General features: G+C 43.4%; 4 protein-coding genes across 4 annotated transcripts; 1 reads left to right on the forward strand and 3 right to left on the reverse strand.

The window, feature by feature from the left end:
• Positions 1 to 11: 11 nt before the first annotated feature.
• Positions 12 to 666, reverse strand: LOC6600069 (mitochondrial import inner membrane translocase subunit Tim9). The gene is made up of 3 exons (XM_002025157.2): positions 563 to 666; positions 341 to 436; positions 12 to 270 (listed from the first exon to the last, which is right to left on the reverse strand). The coding sequence occupies exons 1-3, from the start codon at positions 620 to 622 to the stop codon at positions 142 to 144; spliced, it is 285 nt and encodes a 94-aa protein (XP_002025193.1). The 5' UTR covers positions 623 to 666; the 3' UTR covers positions 12 to 141.
• An 834-nt stretch (positions 667 to 1,500) lies between these two features.
• LOC6600067 (RNA-binding protein 1) lies at positions 1,501 to 5,956 on the forward strand. The gene is made up of 2 exons (XM_026989316.1): positions 1,501 to 2,023; positions 5,869 to 5,956. Exons 1-2 carry the CDS (start codon positions 1,626 to 1,628, stop codon positions 5,954 to 5,956), a joined length of 486 nt encoding a protein of 161 aa, XP_026845117.1. The 5' UTR covers positions 1,501 to 1,625.
• Positions 5,957 to 9,028: 3,072 nt separating this feature from the next.
• Positions 9,029 to 17,648, reverse strand: LOC6604509 (alanine aminotransferase 1). Its single transcript, XM_026989325.1, has 7 exons — positions 17,461 to 17,648; positions 14,021 to 14,348; positions 13,789 to 13,927; positions 10,498 to 10,587; positions 10,155 to 10,417; positions 9,270 to 10,093; positions 9,029 to 9,192 (listed from the first exon to the last, which is right to left on the reverse strand). Exons 2-7 carry the CDS (start codon positions 14,338 to 14,340, stop codon positions 9,044 to 9,046), a joined length of 1,785 nt encoding a protein of 594 aa, XP_026845126.1. The 5' UTR covers positions 14,341 to 14,348; positions 17,461 to 17,648; the 3' UTR covers positions 9,029 to 9,043.
• A 1,800-nt stretch (positions 17,649 to 19,448) lies between these two features.
• On the reverse strand, positions 19,449 to 20,912 carry LOC113565934 (doublesex- and mab-3-related transcription factor 2). Its single transcript, XM_026989293.1, has 2 exons — positions 20,447 to 20,912; positions 19,449 to 19,750 (listed from the first exon to the last, which is right to left on the reverse strand). Exons 1-2 carry the CDS (start codon positions 20,910 to 20,912, stop codon positions 19,449 to 19,451), a joined length of 768 nt encoding a protein of 255 aa, XP_026845094.1.
• Between the last annotated feature and the right edge of the window lie 1,146 nt (positions 20,913 to 22,058).

Raw genomic sequence — 22,058 nt, forward strand, 5'->3', positions numbered from 1 at the left:
GCGCTTAGCTGTTTGTTCTTTGGTTCTTTAGTTGTCATCTCTTTATTTTTGGTCACAAATGCATCAAAAATGCATTCATTTCTATAATTATTGGTGTGTGTCCATTGTGTTTCTTTTCGTCTAAAAGTAATATCTCTAGTTTTATTTCCGAAGCTTTTTCTCCATGGCCAAAGCATTCTCGTTGGCAAGCATTTGGAATTCCTGGAAGCGCTGTGACACCCGCTGGTTCATCTTCAGGTACTTTTCCATACAGTTCAGCGAGCATGTCTTCTGCAAAAAACACAAATGCCGGATGGATACTGGTCAATTGACTGAGCGAATCTCATCTCATCTGACTTACCTCGCTATCCTTTACGTCACGGGATGTGAAGTCGCGAACGCAGTCTGTGAAGCACATCTCGGATAGACGGTTGTAGGACAACAGAAAGTCGGAGAACTACATGGGTGGATCAGCGGTTAGGTTAGTGAATTTTTCCACAATGTGTATAGACCATCGGCTGCATTGCATCACGTTGGGAATGATGTTGCGGAAATCAGGCGCGAATAATGCCTTTGCACTCACCGTCTTCATCTGCTCCTTGTCCAGCTCACTCAAAGCAATTCTTTCCGGCGTTTTATCCATGTTCTTTTGTTATGTTTAATTGAAGTTTTCTCAATAATTAGTTATTCAAGGGGAATTGAATTGAATATATAGTAGGGACAGCAGTGCAATGTGACCTTATCGATATGACATACGGTCTGACCCTCAGAAATATACCAGAACTATGTCATATATTTCAAAACAAACCGTAAATGTACTGACGAATTTTTTGTATTCAAGTTGCATCATATTCCTCGTTTTGGATATTGCGTGGAATATAACTAGCTAGCTAATACCTGACGGTCTGAACTCCTAATTGTATCCGATTAAAACATCAATTTCCTACTAGACTAGTTAACTTTATCTCATCAGTTCTCATCTCTATTGGATTGTTTATAAAATAAGGTTTAAGCAAAAGCGGTCAACCCTAGAAAAGTTACCATGGATCTACATCGGCTATTTATTTTAATAAATATAAGCAGGTCCTATCTACAAGAAGAATTTGCAAACAGTATTATTTTCCGCGGTTTGATTTAAGTTGTTACCCAGTTTCAATAAAGGGGGCTTAAGTGGGCTAAGTTTTTTCATCGGTATATTTACGGTATATTGTCGCAACGATTCAGTATATTTTGGTATTTTCGCAGGTGGAAATTTACGCAGAAACCGAAATAAAAATAGCATCGACCGCCGGAAAACTACTGCACAAAGGTACGCAACCCTTGCACGGTGGAGGCCAACATAGCAGATAAGAGGAAACAGCAGCAGCAGAAGGAGGAAGAAGAAAATTCGTCAGTGTATTTGTAGTATATTTTTAAAGTGACGCGGTATATCTAGGTATATTTTGGTATATTTCAGAGGGTGCTAATCCGGCAGCCATCTTTTTTTTCAATACAATCAAAAATTTTCTGCTGGGTGGCTGGGCGTGTCTTTCGAGTGCTGGAAATCAAAAATTTTCAGCAACGCAATTGCAAGTGATTTAAAAAAAAAAAGTAGAAGCATTAAGTATTTACAAACCGGAATAAACCCACTAACACACATCGCGAAAATGCCACGATACCGGGAATGGGACCTGGCCTGCAAAGTCTACGTGGGAAACCTGGGCTCATCTGCCTCCAAATACGAGATTGAGAATGCGTTCAGCAAGTATGGACCCTTGCGCAACGTTTGGGTGGCCCGCAACCCGCCAGGCTTTGCATTTGTGGAGTTTGAGGACCGTCGTGATGCAGAGGATGCAACCCGTGGCCTGGACGGAACCCGTTGCTGTGGCACACGCATTCGCGTGGAAATGTCTTCTGGTCGGTCACGCGAAGGACGAGGCGGTGGCGGCGGCGGTGGTGGTGGCGGCGGAGGAGGTGGCGGTGGACCGCGTCGTGGCGCCCGAAGCGGTAGTGGGGGCGGCGGCGGCGGTGGTGCCCGTGCTGGGGACGGCGGTGGACGATATAGGTGAGTCTCGGCAATAGGTTATGAAATTATTAATATGTTCGTTTACATGTGTAGGTGCTTACACACACACAGAGCGCGCGCACACACGCATGCAGATGTGCATGCAGAATATTTATGGTGCCATCGGGCCGTGCATGTGTGCGTGCGTGTGGTTTCGAAAAAATCGATTTTAGTATACATACACAAGAGAAAGAAAAGAAAAAAAAAGAAAGAAACATTGATTACATGTACATGTCCATGCCTGGTGCGCGCCGCGCACAGCGGCGTCTGCACAGTGGGGAACGGAACAGTCGATTGCGCACAAGTCGTCCGAGGTGCCACTGTCGTACACTGAGGGTCAGCAGCCGTGACGTCAGCGTCAACGTCCCGTCCTCCTACGCCCACAGGCAGATGCTAGGCCTCTTTTGCATGCAAACTTTTAACCTCATCCGCATCCGCATCGCTGTGCACCGATGCATCATACTATTCTTATGCTTTTCACATTCATATCGCACAGACTCGGCCTGGCCGAGGGTGGGGTAGAGGTTAGGGGAAGGGGGAGTGGTTGAACAAAACCCAAAAACAAAAAGAAAAAACTTTGAAAATTATGTTGTGTTTTTGTAACTTGCAATGAAAAATGGAACGAATGGAGCCAGTTTTAATGTGGTTTCACAATCATTTTGCAGGATCAAGTCTTCTACTACTACAAGCACAACAACAACAACAACTACAACAATAAGAACAACAACAACAGCTACTACTACTAGAACTTCTACTACTCCTCTTCCTTCAACAAGAACTACTACTACAACAACAACAACCACCACCACCACCAGAACAAGTTCACGTCTCACAACTACTACAGCTCCTGCTCCTCCTCAGACACACATTTCACCACCAACTCCAACAAGAACACCAACAATACCATACACCACATCCAACTGCAAACGAAAGTTGTGTGGCTTTAGTATGATATTTGCCGATTTCTGCTACTTCAACAAGTTCGATATATTCCGTTGACAGCAACAAATGACGATTACAGCAACACTAAATGCACACATGCTCCCTTCCACCACCACCACAAAAACAAAACACCACACCACACAGCTACCACTACCCCCACCACCACCCACAGGATGGGATGGGATGGGATACCTGGGTGCAGTCAGTCCAGTCCAGTCCACACCATCATCAACAACAACCAACAACTAGAGGCTATGGCTATGGCTGCAACAGCAACAGCGACAACCAAAAATCAGCACACCCACCCACCCAACCCCCCACGACATCACCAGACATCAGTCATAGTTCATTTTGTTTTCTTTTGTTTCTTCTGATTTATGTTCTGTTGCAAGCAAATCAAATATTGTTGACTGCAGCAATCAGCAAACGCGTGCAACTGTAACCACATTAAAAACAGAAGCAGCACAGCAGCAAGTGCGACAACAAGAACAGCAACAAAGCCAGCAACACTCTAACCATAACTGTTCCAGAGAATCCATCCGAATCCAAGTCAAACTCCAATTATAACTCTGTACAGAAGCACACACACACACACGCTCAAAACCAAACACAAACGAAACGAAACCCAGATACAGACACCAATTCAACCCGATCCAATCCAAGCCCCATCCCAATGCAATCGAATCCAGCAACGCTTCATTCAGGCAACTTGGTCCAACGTCAACGTTCTTAGGCCTCGACTACTTCTCTCCAGAGCTTCAAGTCGATCGAATTGTCCCCAACCTCAGCCACCATCATCACCAATCAATCAGCCAATCAACCAACCAAACAACCACCACATCATTTGTCATCTTCAGCGCAGCCTACCAGCAACAAAGGCTACAGCTACAATTACAACAGCTAATACTACTACTACTATTTACTTCTACTATTACAACAAAAATTCAACAACAACAGCAACAAGAATCAAAAGAAAACACCAACAAGATTTGAGAGCCGGCAATGGAAGTCGATCCGATCCGATCAGATCCGATACATTCCTTTGAGATTGGCTCCCCTTCCCGTTGCTGGCTCTTGTTGGTACTGGTACTGCGCCAACTCAACCTCCCAGTAATTGCACCTGTTCCTCTGCTCACCTCTGCTCAAAGCTCAAAGATCAATCAATCAAATCAATGAATGAATCCAATCCAATCAAATCGATAAGCTCTTGGGGCTGCTTGAGGCCTTCACGCTAATGCCATTGCAAAGCAACCCCTCTTCAATCGCAGCAAGTATGAAACCTTTCTTGGCCGCCAAGCAGAAGCGCAGCTTAACCCAAAACCAGCAACCACAACGACTGCAGCGAAGATGCAATGTTTGGTCTTAGAATACTCGTATTAACAGCATTAACCAAATGATCTATTCTGTATTTTGTTATTTAACTATTTTTTTTTTCTTTTTGTATAGTTTTTGTGGTACGGTTTCGGTCTCTGTTTCTGTTTCCGTTTCCTGTTCTTTTTTTTTTTTGTTTCTGTTCTTTTTTGTGTCTTGCGATAAATGTTGTTCACGCTAATGGTCTGCTCTATATATCTGTATATATGTATGTGTGTGCATGCAAAAACCCGATCAACTCAAAGCAAACCTCTTCACCCACAATGCAACAACCACCCAGGGCAACCAAGCAATCAAATCAATCAATCAAGCAAACACCAGGAGCTAGAAGGCCCTCGACTTACTCGTCGTCGTCGTCGTCTCTACTCGTCTCTGCTCGTCTCGTCTCGCCCTGCTCTGGTCTGGTCTGGTCTCGTCTCGTCTCGTATCTCCATCTCAAGCATCGCGGATGGCGGCGTCTTCAGCTCTTTGGGAGCGCACCACCACCACCACCACTACCACCACCAACCAATCATTCCTCCACAGTTGCCGCTTCTACTGATGCTGCTTCCACTACTGCTTCTCCATCCAACTCCGACCAACTTCTTCAGCTGCAGCCGGAAGGCGATAAAATAAGCAAAAAAAAAAAAAATTTTCTATATATATATATATATATATATATATGAAAAGAAAAGAACGAAAGAACAGTCATCACCAAAACCACCAAAAACAACACAAAAAAACCACCACAGTACCACCAATCCACAACCACAGACACTTAATCAATCGAAATCAGAATATCAGTATCAGAATCGTATCAACTGTCCTACAACTACAACTACAACTACAACTACAACAACAACTCAAGTACAACTCAACTAAAACTCAACAACAACAGCTACTATTACTACAACTACAACTACAACTACAGTCTTCTCAGTCTGCTCTGATCATCAACCAACCAATCAATCAGCCAACTAAGCAACCAACCAACCAATCAACCAGTCAATCAACCACCAACCAACCAACCAACCACCACCACCACCACCAACTACTTATGTAAAGTCACACCACCACCAACGCTTTCGTAACGGGGCCCAAAAGTCTGCCACAAAATCTGCCACCTCAACTCAAATCTCGACCACCTCAACCAAGCTCAAGCCAGCTCTCAGCTCTGCTCAGCTCCAATCAGCAGTCCGCTCCAATCAACTCCGCTCAGCTCAGCTCTGCCTCCGTTCAGATCAGATCAACTCAACCTCCAACTCGACCTCGACCTCAACCTCAGCTCTGCTCAGCTCAACCCACAGTCCAGCCCAGCCCGACTCTGTTCAAGTTGTGTGTGTTGTTTGATCGAGACTACATTCTCAACTATCAACTTTACCTAAATATTAAGGAATTGCTAATTATTACATTCATTTTCAGTCAGCAACAGTACAAAAACTATTAATTTTTATTTCTCTCTCTCTCTCTCTCTCTCTTTCCTCTTTCTCTTTTTCCCGCTCTTTCTATCTCCATCTATGGTGCCCCCCCTCCTCATATCCATATAATTTCAGATCAAGGTCCCCAAGAAGGTCAAGGACACGCAGTCGCAGCTTCTCAAGGGATCGTCGCAGCCGTTCCGACTCCCGGGATCGGCACTAGGAGGCGAGGGATACCGTTGCAGCAGATTAAACCTATACATATATATATAAATATATATATATATATATATATATATATATATGTATATACACATACATATATATATATACACTTACACAGGCTCACCACACCTCCTTCCCCTTTAAAAAATAAAATAAAAACACAGTCACATAGAGATAGTAGAGCGCGCTACAGTTGTGGCCGTAAAGTTATTGATTCACCAGACAGCCGCAGACAGCAGCTACGAAATTCCTTTAATCATGGAGTAATAGCCATCCCTATGTGGATGTAAGTTTAAATAATTGTAAATTTTATCAGTTTATTGGATGCCCCCCTAGGGGCGGATTAAGTAGAGTTTGATCGTAACAGTAAGACCCACAACGTAATTTCCTCCTTCCCGAACCCTACGCGCATCATGGCCAATTGGTAAGGAGGGAAGCGGTACGTACAGTACGGTACACATTGGTATATAGGAGCTGAGCACATGTTAGATTCTAATCGTCAGATCAGGTCAGCATGCAACAGCAACAAACAACAACAACAGAAACAGCACACGGAAGAAGAACAATGAACAGAACAAAAGGTAAATGCGATTTAACATTCATGGACGCATTTTATTGTTATTTTTTTGTTGTGTTGTTTATTTCAAAATCTGTCGTAACACAAAATGTCTACAAAAAAATAAAAATACAAAAAAATACTGAAAATTAAAGCGAGTTTCTATTAAACGAGGATTGGTCATTTATATCCTTAGCCATGGTTATGATCCAGAATGATTGGAAAAAAGTATCAGCCCGGTTTTGATTATGTAAGCCTAATCAAATCAGAAAGAGACGGACTCTGTTCTCCACGGAACAGAGCAGGACAGCAAGCTGTTCAGATGTATGTACATAAATGTGTAGATGCATGTACTACACTTGAAAAAGATTTAAAATTGGTCAGAAGAGTGAAACGCACAGAACTCAGACCCTATAGATATTTATATACATACATAGATACATATGTATGTCTCCATATTTATGCATATATATGTTTTTAATATATATAGGACCACTATATATCATCATAAAGCAGCCATGGTAATGATTTATGCACCCTTGGGTGTATTATATTCACCGAATTCAGTTCATCGAAAAATCGAACTTTGCTATATGCTGTAACCCATTAAGGGAAAATTGGCATCTAAATACCCATGAAAACTATAAAAATTGAAGAATTTTAGAGCCAAATTAGTGAGAGATATCGTAATACATTTTTTTTAATGTAAAGACTAGACCAAATACTTCATACAGCATAATTTTTTGTGGGTTACCTTAAAAATATCAGTTGTAAATATACAGGTTTCTTAGTAGTCCGAAAAATTTTAATCGCGCAATCTTTTTGTACAGTTTCTTTGTGCAATAGAAATATAATGAACAGCGATATTTTAACATAGATTTTAAGACTTTGTGAAAAACAGTAACATGTTTCCAAAAAAGAGCATTTTGGTATTTAAATAGCCAGGCTATATCTTAGGTGCTTGCACAGGTGCTACTATTGTCTCCAAAGCAAACATCAAAATTTCATCAAAACCGCACGAGCCGTTTAGGAGCGGTCTATAATGGGTTAACGCTATTAAACTCTTTAAGCTGGCTGCTGTCGAACCATTAAAGCTGGCTGCTATACAACTATTAAAGATGGTGTCTATAGAACTATTAAGGCTAGATGCTATGAACACACAAGCCCGTCAGGCTGTAGGAAAAAAACTATTAAAAAACATTGATATGCAATTGTAAACCCAAAATGAACTTATGTATCGATTTCGCAGTGATGCGGCGAAGGTGAATATCGAATATAATCGATAATACCCTCGATTGAAATTTCGTGATTTATACAAAATGTACCTGCAGAAATTTCTAAAATGAATAAAAGATTTTATTTTATTCAAAATTATATTCAAATTTCCGTATGCTTTCGAATAAAAATATCGGATATGACCGATTATATTTAAACAGTTGGTCCGTCCTATCACTTGGCGCAAAGTTGTCATCCAATAAATTAAAATCATCCTCTTTCAGTTCCAGTAAAGTTCCCAGAAAAGGTTTAACAATAGTAATGTTTATATATTTCATAGTTTCATGTTTTGGTTTTCTTGTCTTTTAACGAATAGTAATGACTTTTAAGGACATGTACATAATGTGCATTCGTGATCGAATCGGGGGATAAACACATACGTATATGAACGAGTATGCACGTATAGGATAAATATATGATAAACAACTTTTCTATAGAACAATATCCGGATGCTTCTCCGCTCGGCCAACGAAAGTAATAAAAAACTTTTTGGCTCCAACAAAATTATTGTCACTCCCCTCAAACCACTTGGATTTGTTTCCATTCCACGATCAAGGATCGGCGCACTTGTCTTTTCTATAAACGAACGATTGGCTACAGCAAATTCAACACTTTAGTTAACGACTACTTAAAATGGTGAAAACAGCGATGCCGAAACCTGAACAAGATCCAAGGATAGAACAGAGTAAATCGTTATGGAAGGGAAGTCTGTAGAGTATAGAGTATTACTAGATATAGCATCTATCAGAGACCTGAATGAATCCACAGTAAACATCTTTCTTTTCCTTTGAGGCTAAAACGTATTACAATATTCTGATAATATACGAGTAATATATACGAGTATGTATGTGTAAAAAGGCAGTGCAACTGCTCCTACATTATTTAAATATATCGCAAGAATCAATGAACCAAAGAATCAATCTGAAGAAACATTTTGTTTGAAAATAAAAAGTTTCACTTTCTGTGGATTCATGCAGTTCCGCAGTACAGACATATCATATCGTATGTATGTACATATTTCACACGTTTATATATTTGATATATAAAATACAAAATAATGAAGAGCAGAGACACAGTAGAAGTCTATGGCAAATAATAAGCAATTATAATAGTAACAAAAAACAAAAAAAAACTAGATAATCCTTAGCGTGGGGGGATCAGACACTCTTAACACAGGCAGGCGGCAGGAGGAGGAGGAGGAGGAGGAAGGATCTAGGGAAGGGCTACAAGCAGTGTGTCCATCTCCATCTCCATCTACTTGTACTTCTTCATGAAATCAGCGTGGAATACACGGAACTTCTCCATCATCAGTTTCAGCTTGTCCGTCTGCGGCAGGATCGTGCTGCGGAAGTGATAGGTGCCGGGCTTTTGCCCGAATCCGCTGCCAGGAACGATGCAAATGCCTATAAAAGAGGGAAAGAAATTAGATAAGCTCGGATCCCAATCGATGCGATGCCATCATCAGTAGTGCACCACTCACCGCTCGTCTCGAGGAGCTCGAATGCGTAGAAAACATCGGGAGCCATGCCCTTGGCCTTGGCTGCTTCGATCGCTTTGGGTGGGATCTCGATCTGGGGAAACACGTACATTGCCCCCTGGACGGGATTCACCTTGTAGCCCTCGAAACTACTGAGAGTCTTGTGGACGAGCTCTGCGCGCTCCTTGAGGGCCGCCAGGGTGGCGTTCTTCTCTTTTTGGAATAGGTCGTACGAGGGCTCGCCGGGCTTAGGTGGATTGACCAGAGCACTGACGGCCACCTGACCGGCGGTGGTGCTGCAGAGGGCAGCCGTAATCGACTTGGTAAGCATGGCCTTGACCTGGGGGCATAGGTTGACCACCTCCATGTATCCGCCACGAATGCCGCACTCGCCGAGGAAACCCTTCGATGTGGAAAGGAAGCTGACCAGCTCTTGGCTGCGGTAGGGCTCACCCATCTCGTAGGCGACCTTCTTGAACGAGTAGAACTTGGAGTTTTTGTCGTAAACGTTGTCCTGGTACACCTCATCGGCCAGCAGTATCAGCCCGTTATCATTGGCAAACTTGATGATCTCGACAATGTTATCGCGGGTCAACACCTGACCGGTGGGATTGCCCGGATTGATGACGACCAGAGCGCGTGGATTGCACGTCTTCTTGGCCTCATCGAAGGAGCGCTGCAGCTCCTTGCGGCTCAGACTCCAGCCGGAATCCTCCTCTAAATAGTAGTCCACCTTGTCCATGCCATACTCGGCAATGGTGGCAGAGTACAGTGGATACTGAGGAATGGGCACCATCACGCCAGGTGGCTTGCCTCCCACCTCAGCGCTGCAACGCAAGTAAGAGGTTTGATTGGAAAAGGTTTTGCCTGGAATGTGGCACCACTTACTGGATCAGCGAGAGAATGCTCTTGATACCGGGCGAGGCACCGCCTGTCAGATAGACATTCTGCCAATCGCTGGGCACTCCGCCGTCGCGCTTCTCAATATAGTCGACCACCTGGCGACGCACCACCTCCAGTCCAGCCGAGTCCGTGTACGAGCCCACGGAGTGACCCTGGCAGTTGGCAAGAATGGCGCGGGCCCGTTTCTTCACATCCTCGGGATAATCGGGCGAGTCCAGCAGTCGGGGCTCGAATGTCAAGGCCAGCAACTGTAGCGAGGAATGAACAGATAACCAACCATATTAAGGACTGGATGCCTGGGAAAGTTTTCTCCGAGTCTGATCCTCACCTGACGCAGAAACGTCACCGGCTGCTGTCCCATGGCATGGCAATCACCGATATTGGCCCGAATCACCTGGTCGAACGGCTTCTTTGCACCCTGCAATCAAATTCAATCAAACGAAAGGGAAATTATACGTATTATGGTATTATTGTTTGCTGAGTGAATGAATGTTGGATCAGCCCGAGCCACAGCCCGTGCACGAGGCGTATCAAATGAGCTTTTAATTTGTGCTCTCTTCGCCATGCAAATTACGTTCAATTGGTGGACAGACACACACAATCACAATCCAAATTGGCTCACCCCGTAATTGCAGATGATTTGTGTTTATTCATTGATTATTTATGATACGATTCCCCCCATCCATGGAACTGCAATGCGTTTCTAATTAACGTTTCATCGAGTGCCTGGGACTAATCGGTATACGATATCAAATTATCGTGTGAAGAGTGGAGTGCCTTTTGCAGATAATTATCAGCGGATACAATAATCGCATTATTAAATAACCTTGAAATGAAAGCAAAGCTTGTTCTCTTTTGGATTCCCATCAAGTCTTATCTATGTACATAAAATGTTTATATATACATATATCTTTAACCTGTTACTTAATAGCGACATATGACAACGCTTCTGTTGGTTCTGCCCTGACACACAGGGTGGAATAATTTGCCAAGACATTGTCAACAATCTAACACACAATTTGCAGGGCATTTGCCGGGGCCTGCATTCATTATATTTATATGCATGTAGATGGCGGCTTGGGTTGCTTCACTCCGCTCGAATGGACAATTTACCACACAATTGCTGGGAAGGGGCTTTCAAATGAGTGACCCAGTAATGGATATGTAAAATGATGGCCAGGGGGGGGGGGGGGGGGGGGGGGGGGGGGGGGCATTGTGGGGCTGCAAGTGAGCGTTGACGTCATCCAGCAGTACATGTCAGTGTAAATATTGAATAATTGAGGAATTCGCAGCACATCACGACGACCCACAACAAGTTCCCCATGAAGGGAATGCTCTGGCTCTGGCTCTGGCTCTGGCTCTGGCTATATATTTTCTAAATTCCTCACCGTAAACACTCGCCCAGTGTAAACGTACGCTCGTGTGGAGATCTCTGCCTCTCCTTATCGAACCTTATTTTTGTTTTCAATTTCGTTAAATTGCTGATAAAGGTGTTGCCAAGTAGCCAGAGTTCAATATAGGTAGATGGCTCGAATACGTTGGGGATGTGTATGTGTCCACGACTGTCGTGCGATTCCAATGGCGTCACAAATGAGGGGGATTTTAGAAATAAAAGTTTGTTTATAGCTAGAGTTGCAGTGCGTCTACCATATCAATATAAATATTAGAGTAAAGTGCATATACATTATATATTTGGTGTACATACTAAATAATGTGCTGTCTCTCATTGTAAATGTTCTGCTGCCTCTCTAAAACCTATAGGATTTGGTGTGTAATTGCACGTAGCACAGTCTCCCCACCTGCGGCCTCTCTCCACTCTCGAGTTTCAGGCGTATTCCATCAATCAATTTGCACTAGTTTGTTGGGTTTTAAGTGGCTGCTATATAATTGATAAGTATTATGTGCTGTCGTATATAGCAGGTATATTGTATATGGCGTAAGGCAGAGTCATATAATCGTACAGGCTATTGCGATCGGCGATCTTATCGCATCGCACCGAGCCATAACAATAATAATATGTAATAACAATTAGCCAAATGTCAAATGGAAGTGAAAGCAAGTACGATACGAACGATAGCCGATAATCCGACATTCCGAATGTGGGATACCTAAAACACCTGAAGTCGCGAAAAAGTCAAGACAGCTACAATGTACATATGTACATACCCTTGTGCCCTATTCGGCACAGGGTATTATGACCTTGACAGAGGGAATAGGGAATGGGGAGACTCCCCCCATCCGTCACATAATCCACTCAATGCACTCAAGACGCATAGCAGAATACAAACTGACAAAATGATAAGAATGTCGGCTATTACCATCTCCTCCCCTGGGCCATGCCGCCGCATGGTTTTGGCAAGTGGCCAAAGCGTTCTGCTTCATCCTGCAGCAGGCCGAAAGGAATTTGATAGAAGCACAAAGAACAAAAAACAAGGCGAATCGAAGCAGATCAGTTAGGCGGCGTATAAGGAAATCAATCGCAACGTGGGCGGAGCGGGGGGAACGGGAACGTGAACAAGCTGTCAGCGACATTAAAATACAAATTCTGAAAAGTCAGCGCGGGGCAAACAATGGATCTTATAGTACATAAGCGTATAAGTGTGCATATACATACATACAAATGTATGCATATGTACATACATATGTTGTGGGTCAATGTGCGCCGTCGCTTGGGCATATTTCGAAGAGAATTTTGCTTAAAGTATCCAAAACAAACGGTACAAGTTTACAAAGAGAAGGGAATAGCATAATGGGTGGGGAGGCATGAAGCACACACACACTGTCAAAGCTTATGCGCATGTTTTGTCTCTGTTTTGATATTTCTTGCTCTTTTCGCACTGATAACAGCATCGCAGCCCTTCCCCGCCTACGCACACTCTTAGCTTGTTATGTAAGCACAAGCTAAGGGAGTTGAAGGCCGTTCTATTGAGCCTGCACTTAATTGAAAGCGGCACAATGGGTATAGCAATAATTAAAAACTTCCCATACATGCATACGGACGTACATACACATGTAACACAAAATCCACAGAAACGCGACTTGAAAGCAAAAGCGGGGATTAGGCAAGCTCTTCATCGTCAATCATTCACACGTACTACATAGCACATACGTTTAGATATAAAACGATATATCTTATTCTCCGAGTCTCCTTATGCCACTCCAAAGTTCATTCTAATTTTGGTACTACTTTTATCACCCATAAAAGCATACCTCTTTGAGATAAAGAACATTTAGTTACGACTTTATCAATTTGGTGCTTACTTTTGAGGGGCCTCCAAGCGAAAAAGTCACATCCTCTTTTCCAATTTCGACAAATGAACGAACCCCCACCTCTAACAGGTGGGCGCAATGCAGACAGTTGCTCGTGAATGATTCGGTAGCGAATTCCCGCCCACTAAAGCGTAACGAAAAGGGCGGCAAAGCGAACAAACGCAAACGCACTAATACACTAACACTTTGGATAGACAATAAATGCGGGCTTTTGACGGCCATTAAATTGGAAGACACGGCGCGGCGCGGTGCGGTGCGGTGCGGTGCGGTGCGGTGCGGCGCGGCGCATTTAACGTGGTGGTGTTCAATTACTATATACACGCTTGCCCCAGGCGCCTAGCTCACTCACCTTTTCAAGCTCCTTTTCGATTTCGCCGGCTCGTATCACCAGAGGTCCACGCACAGCATACTCCATGGTGATGAAGTTCGGATTGATGTTCTCCAGTTGCAGACATTTCGCTGGCATCTTGGTGCTGGTTGAGAACGAACTATGGAGCGGAAGGTGGAGGAGTTCTCACTTTCGTTATTAAAATGTATTTCACTTCTCAGACACGGCCCAAACAACAAGAGGGACAACTAACCGACGGGCGTCAAACGGTGAATGTCTACCCCCAAAAGCTTCGGATTGAATGCGGCTGCGATGCGACGTCGCTGTCGTTGTAGTCATGCTTGCTGCTGCTGCTGCCGCTGCCGCTGGCTCTGCCGACGCTGCTGTTGTGGATTTTTGAACGCTATGTATAAACGATTTCCAGCGTCGAATGACGACACTGGGCGTCAATTTTGATTGTTGCTGCTGCTGGGGATAGGGCTGGCGAAGTGGCAAGGCGGCGGCGGCCCTGCCAGACATTGTGGCTGCCGCACGTTGCATGGCGCTGGGTTTGTTAATTAACAGACGGCTCATTCTATTCTCTGAAATTATTCGAAAATGTTATGTTGAATATATATCGATATATCGATGTATTGATATACATATATTTTTTTGTTTTTGTTTTTGTTCTTTCTTAAATACGGTTTGAGGTTTTCTCGGCACATGCAAAAGTGCTGACTGTGGAAGGGTGTGTATGTATAAGAGTATAACACACTCGCATAAATTATAAGAGTCGGCATTCCGGCTCTCTCTCTCTCTCTCTGTGCTATCGGCAGAAGCTGCCCAATAAAATTGTATGCTTATCAATATAAAATAAGTAGATTATATATTTATTGGCCTCTCTTTATTGGTGCCTTTGTTTGCCAAGTCCGTAGTTTATATAATTCAGAGATACAAATTACACGCTTATTACAACTTCCGTTAACAGTTCAGTTAAATTTGCCGCTCTTCGGCAGTGACGCGCTGGCAGTGCGTATGCACATTTAGCGGAGACGCGAACCCCAACTGACAGCTGCATTCGGGCGCGTAATTTTACAACTGATATTCAAATTTGAATCATTTTCTTATCACACTGTTACAATCGTAAAGCCCATTATCGCTGTGGAAGTTTTTAGTTGTTCAGAGGCACCACTTTATTTTGGATTTTGTTTGAATAGGAATTACGTACGAATAGGATTTATGGTATACACGCTTTAATTCAGACGATATTTCGCGTGCTACTATACTCGCACGATCCCCTATCAGTAGCCTGTACTTTTGACTTTGAGCCAGAGCGGGGGACTCTTATCAGTGACGTCCCTAGGCCGAGCTTGTTCATATACCGATTTCCACAGATCCATAAATGTGGCAAAGTTCTTCACATCTCAGAATTTTTGCACTTTGAAACGGCAGTTACGTAATGCAAGCTGGCAAAAAACAAGCAAAAACCAAAGGCAAAGACAAAGAATCATTAAAAACATGACAATGGCCAGATATCGCACGGTATACGGCTGAATATTGGTGTGGATGTTTTCAAAATGTGGCACAACTGATGCGCACTCAAATCAAGCGTCAATCAGCCATCCCACAAAATGTTTGCTTTCGTATTAGCGATTATATATCTGTATATGGCACAAAACATATGTGTTTTCTTTACATATATGTATGTATATACACGTACCTCTTGCGGGAGGGGTGTTGTTGTTTTCTTTAGGAACAAGCCAGTCGAAGCCGGCTGAACCTTAGAACTTGTTTCGGCGAAGATTTGTTTTTTGAGGAGCGGAACGCACTTGAAACCGGTTAGGGATTGATGGGCGCACAGCAGAGCCAAAAATAGTGTATATATGTATGTTTCTTTAATGTGAAATGCAAATTTATATATATCACCAGCCATAGGGGACGATACTGGCAATGCGAACCCAGAGAAAGCTCCCAAAACGATTGCCTGGAACAGGAACACAGCAGAAGGATCATTCCAAGTGTCAGTCAGAGTGGAAACAGCTGAAATATGGGACATTTTTCCAAGAAAAACAGTGGGGGCTGGGCTCCGATATAGTGAAAACTAGTAAGGGATAGCAACAGATTCAGAGCTGAACCAAAACAGAGAGGCCTGGTTAAATATAATTGTAGATAGTATCGAAATAATATATATATAATCTATCATTTTACATATGTATGAAAGACACATGAAGACACCCAAAGGGAGGGTTGGAAATAATGGGGATTATCTGGAATCCATTATATGCCATTTGGAAAACCATGAATTTGATTAAATCTGTAAGAAGTATATATTTAAAAGAACAAAAATTTCAATGTCTGATTTTGTAAAGAAAAGCCAACAAAAGCTAACAATTTTCCGTTTCAAAGAAGGGATTTTCGGTCTGGAAGGGGTCTAGATCTTTCTTTCCTCTTGCAGATTGATTTGTTTTGGGTCGCTCGGCACACACATTCTTATGCAATGGTGTTCCAAAATATTTGTGGACTTTGATGCAGCCACATGCCACAGTGCCACCACACCCACACCCTAACAATCTCTGGGAATTTAGAGGGTTTAGAGCGTATATGTACATATATCAAAACTGGATAAGATAGGGATGATAACAATTGAAACTAATCCGCGGCGAGAGTGGAGAGTGGAGAGAGGAGAGAGGAGAGGACGTGGCAGCTGGCACTTTGATTGAAATGTCAGAACAGGAGGTGGGGAAAATGGAAGTGGCAATGGCAGGGTCGGAGCATCGCTAATTACATGCTAAACAGCTGCTAACGCCTTACGCACACGCACACAAACACACACACATGCTCAAGCAAAGCAAGACACAAATCTCTACTGAGCAACAATTGTCGGCTTTTCACAATGTCGCGCATGGTGGAATAACATGGGGTGAGGCATATTGCAGGTCTTCAAGTCACATAGCATACATATGTATTTAAATCTCCCTTTCGTTCCGCTCCCCGTCTGTTCCCTCGGGCACTGGAAAATAATAACAAAACGCGGCACCCGGAGATTGCCACTTCACCTGACATTTGACACACTTTGGTAAACGTGCACGCAAATCAATTAAGGGCGTCACGCAAAACGATAAACGGTGTACGGTGTGCGGTGAACCGTTGTTAGGCAGTAAACAAAACCACAGTTAGGCGGAAATTGGCGATAATTGAACGTGCCACACACAAATCACTTTCACTAAACAGCGTCGCACTGTGAGGTGGATAATTGGGAGCGGCGGGGGGTGGGTGGCTCGATTTTTGGCCCAATAAGAATGTTGTCGCCTGTATGTGTCCGTGTGTGTGTGTATGTAGTTCAAGAGCAGAGCGTCCGTCAGCCTCCAAGTTGGCAGAGCTCGATCGATTTTTCTTTGCCGAATGCAACACCATTCCTCCTCGTCTCGGATGTTGCAACTCACCTTGAAGATGGGGCTAGTTTGGGGGGTTTATTGTCTTCCCTCCCGATTATCTAATGATCCCAAATGCTGCGGATGCGAACCGCGGACTGCTCTGGTGAGACGGACACACAAGATTGACCCTCAAAAATCAAGAGAGAAACGCTCGCATGCACACAACCAATGTGGAAAACTTAAACTTATTAATAAACTTATCTACACCATCCCTATATGTGCAATATATGTATATACATGTACATAATAAATATTAGGTTTGGTTGTGTGCGTGTCGTACCTGGCGCGCGCTCGCGTATATATGGGTGTGTTTATGGTCGGTAGAATGTGTTCCAATAAGAAAATCAAAGCTTGGCCCGTTCTGCCTCTCGCTACAATTCCGCTGTAGCAACTGCGGCGGCGGTAATGGCAATCGCTTGCTCGACAAATTCTTCGACAACAGCGTGTACAGTTGTTGTTTTTGTTATTGCTGTGTTTGCTTTTGTTGCATTTATCAATATAACGGCATTGGCCGTCCGTGCGAAAAATGGTGCGCCAAGCGATAAATTTGTATTGGCCACAGTGCGACCGCGGAACATATATACGGTCTTACCCTCAGAAATATACCGAAACTACGTCACAAATTTCAAAATATACCGCAAATATACTGACGAACTATTTGTATTCTAGTTCGATTAGATTCCATCGTTTTTGATATTCGGTTGAATGTTACCAGCTAGCCAAGACCCTCAGCTCTGAGCTCATAGTTTTATCCGCTTATTAAATCAATTTCCTACAAGACTGGTTAAATTTTAGTTTTCTTCTTTATAGCATTGCGAATAAAATAAGGTTTAAGCAAAACCTGTAAACAACAATTTCGACTAAATTAATTTTCTTACATGGCAACTACACGCTACCTACACATATGCTACATATTAACTACATTTTAATGTAATTAGCACTTGATGGTGAATTAACTGAATGCTTAACCTGAAGGAAATACAATGAAAAGTATCAAATTTGCAAGTTTTGTGAGCTTGAAATGGTGGCAAGAAATCAGAAAACCCGATAAATACGGTCGGACCCTCAGAAATATACCGAAATAAACCGTTTCATTTTAAAAATATACCGTAAATATTATGACGAATCCAAGTTCTATTATACATATTCCTCGTTTTTGATATTCCGGCGAATTTTACTGGGGATATTGATCTTTCAGCACTGCCCATATAAGTTTATACGATAAATTTACCTATTTTCTAAAAAAAAGGTTTTAGCGAAAAAGGTCAATCAAAAAAAAACGTAAGCAAATAATCGTTCCTATTTTTCAATTTTGATATTGCGTTGGCTTTCCTAAACCCTCAGCCCTGCCCACATAGTTGTATCCCATTGATGAATAAATTTTATGCAAGACTAACTACTTTTAAATACTCCCATTTATTGTATTTTGACTAAAACACGGTTTAAGCATAAGGGGTCAACAAATAGTCGCAATGTTGTTATGTCAATGCTGCTGGTAATGAAGATTTGTGCTTATCAACCGGAGTATGGGCATTTTTTGTATACCCTTTTTCTTTAATTTAAAAGTAAGATATTTTATAAAGAAATTTTCTCAAATTGATTTGTTTTAGACGTATTCATGCATTTGATTACCTTCAAAATATCGCTGAAATATCTTTTAAACAGAGACTGACTAGTTTCTGCATTAACTAGAGTCTGGGATGACAAACTTTCCCGCAATTCTCTAATATCCATTTCCCTAGGGTAAGCAGAATGTTGCCCATGTTGCGGGACACTCTGCTCGTTTTCACGGCACTTAAAGCTAGCCCATAAAAATTAATGCCGCAACTTTTGTGCATGGAATGATACTCATTGTTTCTACCGACTCATACACGATTCAAAAAGAGCAAGAAAGAGATCCTTAACCGATTTGAAGAGAGAAAAAGAGCCGAGTGGTACGCGCCATATAGAAATTGCTTGAAAGTGAATGAGCGAAACGGATTTAAATGCAATCCAGTGGAATAAATGATGCAGGGCAGCACGAATTTCGATGTTAAAATGTACAGAAAAGTATCATATTTCAAAGTTTCGCGGGCATACTCCCAAGCAGCTTTGACGAGTGGCGAGTGGACAGTGCTGGTAAGTTTGCAAGTTTGCCAGCACCAAAAATGGGGCGCGTAGATTCAATTCGTTGGTTGGTTTTATTTCCTAAGAAACTTAGTTATAATCAAAAAAAAGTACTTCTTAACTATTAAATATGTACAAAGGACGCCTGGCTTTAAGAATTAGCTACGTGCTAATGCCCATTATTGACTCAATTGAAAAGCTCAGCTTAGGCTTCTTCGCCGAGGCGTGTGCGGGCGGCATGGGCGTTGTCGTGACGGCGGCTGCGATGGTGTTGGAGGCTGTGAATGGCGGCGGCCCCGATTGATGCATGGCAGCAGCAGCAGCAGCAGCGGCAGCGGCATAGAGGGCGTTACCGCCCAGCGTCGCCTCCATGGCGTAGTTGAGTTCCGGATCAGCGAACGCGCGTCGCTTGCGCATTCGCTCCATCAGCGGAGAACTGAACGTGGGAAACCTTTGCTTGTACTCTAGAAAGAGACAAATAAGAAGCGAAGCCGAATAAGTAACGGTGCAATGGGGCGTTATCAGTGACGGACGGAGTACAAATTGCCGTAATTCGTTCAGCCGCCCGGATTCTATTGGGTCGGGGTTTTTTTTGGGTAATTTGAGCGGCCCTCGGCCCAGACACACTGCCCAGACAGCCTGGCACCGAATCGGGAGACTGGAGACTGCAGTTACTCGGAAACCAGATGGTGGTGGACTGCAGGACGGAATAACAGTACGGTACGGTACGAAGTGAAGTCATTTGTTGGTGTTGCCACATTGTGTTTTTGTCTCAAGAGGTTTTTCCGTTTTGGTCGCGTATCCACTTACAGAATGTGACTTTTTCGGACGGACAGCTCAAGTGATTGAAAATGTGCGTACGCGTACACACTTCGGGGCATCCAATTTCCAATTTCCAATTTCCATTGTTTCTTTTCTCGAGTTTTAATAACTTGCTCTTGCTGTTGTCATTGCCATTGTTGTTGTTGCAGGGAATCAGTCATTTCCTGTGCCCCGACAGACAGGAGAGGATCTCCAATTACTCGTCGCCGAGCCAGACAGTCTGGCACCGCATGGCACCGATGGCCGATGGCCGATGGGCAAGTGGATGGGATGGGTGAAATGGGGTGGGGTGGGGAGTGGAGGGGAGGGGTTCGATCGTACGGGGATCTCTTACTAACCTTCCATGGCTGCTGTTATGTGCAACGTGGACTGTTGCAGGTTGCGCAGTCGCTGCTTGTAGATCCTTTTCTGGGTAATCAGTGCCTGGCGCGTGGCTGACGAGGAAGTGGATGTGGAGGATGTGGAGGATGTGGAGGCTGCTGCTGAAGGTAGCGCTCGTACAGGTGGTGGCGACGTTGAAGCTAAGGAATCCTCGCCCTCGCTGCTGGATGCGGTGGCTGGATGCGAATGCTGGACCTGGGCGGACGCCTCCAGGGCCTCCATTGTCTGCTGGCGGCGCAGGGCCACCTGGGCGGCCATCACCCGCTGGCGATCGACGACCAGCTGGCAGTTGGGGCAGCAGCACTCGCGCCAGCGGCACAGCTTCTTGTGGCCCTTGACGCACGAGATGACGCCGTGGTTGCGGCAGCGGGCGCACTTGGGTGTGCGCAGGAGGCGGCGTTCCTTCAGCGATATCTGGCTCATCCTTGCTACCACGGTCGCGGCTAACGATCGACTGAAAGGATCGCGGCAGAGTGGCGAACATTTAAACCCAATCCAAAGCAAACGCAAACGCAAACGCATACGATGACAGCGACCGCAACTACTTGACTACCAGATCCGACTCCTCCGTGGCAGACAGACTGTCTGGCAGTCTGCTCGGGCTGGCTGCTCCGGCAGCGTCAAGTGGTCTGGTCTAGTCTGGTCTGCCCTGCCTGGCCTGCCCGGCCTGCCATTGGCTGCTAATCGCTGCCCCTAAAAATAGACGCTCCAATGGCGGCCCAGATGTCTCGCATCAGCATCAGCATCCGCATCAGCATCAGCATCAGTATTGTATCTTTATCTGTAGTCGGCACATCTGTGTTTGGACAAAGGCGATCATCAAATTGCATATTGATTTGCTTTCCACAAATATCTTTAGATTGCTACAAGTCGATACGACCACGGATACGAGTGCGAGTACGAGTATATTTGATTCAATTGTGGTTTATTTGTATAACAATTTGTAGCATTCATTAGCTTATATAGTTGCCCCTATACATATGTATATATAATCGGTCTATATAAATACAAATTCAACACGATTTCAACTAGTTTTGTAACATTAGTTTAGTTTAAGCAATCAATCAAATCAAAAATTATAAAAAAAAAACAAACAAAAAAAAATTCTTTATATTTACTTTTGTGTACTTCGCTGATTCGGATTCTTCAGTTGATTACGAGTATATATGTTTATTGGACTTGCCCTTCCCATAATGGTATATATGCATACAGTGCGTTTCACATCTATAACGGCATGATTTTAATGGAATTTGTTTCTCAGATTGGATTGTCGAATTCTATCACTCAAAGAATGATAAATATACTATCGAATACATATGGAAAAAGCTCGAAAGGATTATCGGAATTGAGCTATGGTGTAATTCGATTAATTTACAATTTACAATAAATTGTAATCAATAATTGTCTGAATAATTGTCCGACTTACAGTCTCATAGTCAGGAAACGCACTGTTCTGCTCTGCTCTGCTCTGCTCTTTCGGTATGTATGTATTGTATACGTATGTATATTATACGTGTGATTTAAAAAATGATTTATGTAAGAAGAGTTTTAAAGCTTCAGCTAGTCTAA

Source organism: Drosophila persimilis, unplaced genomic scaffold (genome assembly GCF_003286085.1).
Source record: "Drosophila persimilis strain 14011-0111.01,24,50 unplaced genomic scaffold, DperRS2 tig00000232-arrow-arrow-pilon, whole genome shotgun sequence".
Classification (NCBI taxonomy): Eukaryota; Metazoa; Arthropoda; class Insecta; order Diptera; family Drosophilidae; genus Drosophila; species Drosophila persimilis.

Excerpts from the sequence above, each read along its gene's own strand:
- LOC6600069 (XM_002025157.2), bottom strand. The coding sequence starts at position 622 with ATGGATAAAACGCCGGAAAGAATTGCTTTGAGTGAGCTGGACAAGGAG. Across the intron at positions 437-562 it reads ACAAGGAGCAGATGAAGACG|TTCTCCGACTTTCTGTTGTC; the intron begins GTGAGTGCAAAG and ends CCACCCATGTAG. Across the intron at positions 271-340 it reads GTGACGTAAAGGATAGCGAG|AAGACATGCTCGCTGAACTG; the intron begins GTAAGTCAGATG and ends TGTTTTTTGCAG.
- LOC6600067 (XM_026989316.1), top strand. The coding sequence starts at position 1,626 with ATGCCACGATACCGGGAATGGGACCTGGCCTGCAAAGTCTACGTGGGA. Across the intron at positions 2,024-5,868 it reads GACGGCGGTGGACGATATAG|ATCAAGGTCCCCAAGAAGGT; the intron begins GTGAGTCTCGGC and ends ATATAATTTCAG.
- LOC6604509 (XM_026989325.1), bottom strand. The coding sequence starts at position 14,340 with ATGAGCCGTCTGTTAATTAACAAACCCAGCGCCATGCAACGTGCGGCA. Across the intron at positions 10,418-10,497 it reads CGGTGACGTTTCTGCGTCAG|TTGCTGGCCTTGACATTCGA; the intron begins GTGAGGATCAGA and ends TCCTCGCTACAG. Across the intron at positions 9,193-9,269 it reads CGAGCTCCTCGAGACGAGCG|GCATTTGCATCGTTCCTGGC; the intron begins GTGAGTGGTGCA and ends CCTCTTTTATAG.
- LOC113565934 (XM_026989293.1), bottom strand. The coding sequence starts at position 20,912 with ATGAGCCAGATATCGCTGAAGGAACGCCGCCTCCTGCGCACACCCAAG. Across the intron at positions 19,751-20,446 it reads CATAACAGCAGCCATGGAAG|AGTACAAGCAAAGGTTTCCC; the intron begins GTTAGTAAGAGA and ends GTCTCTTTCTAG.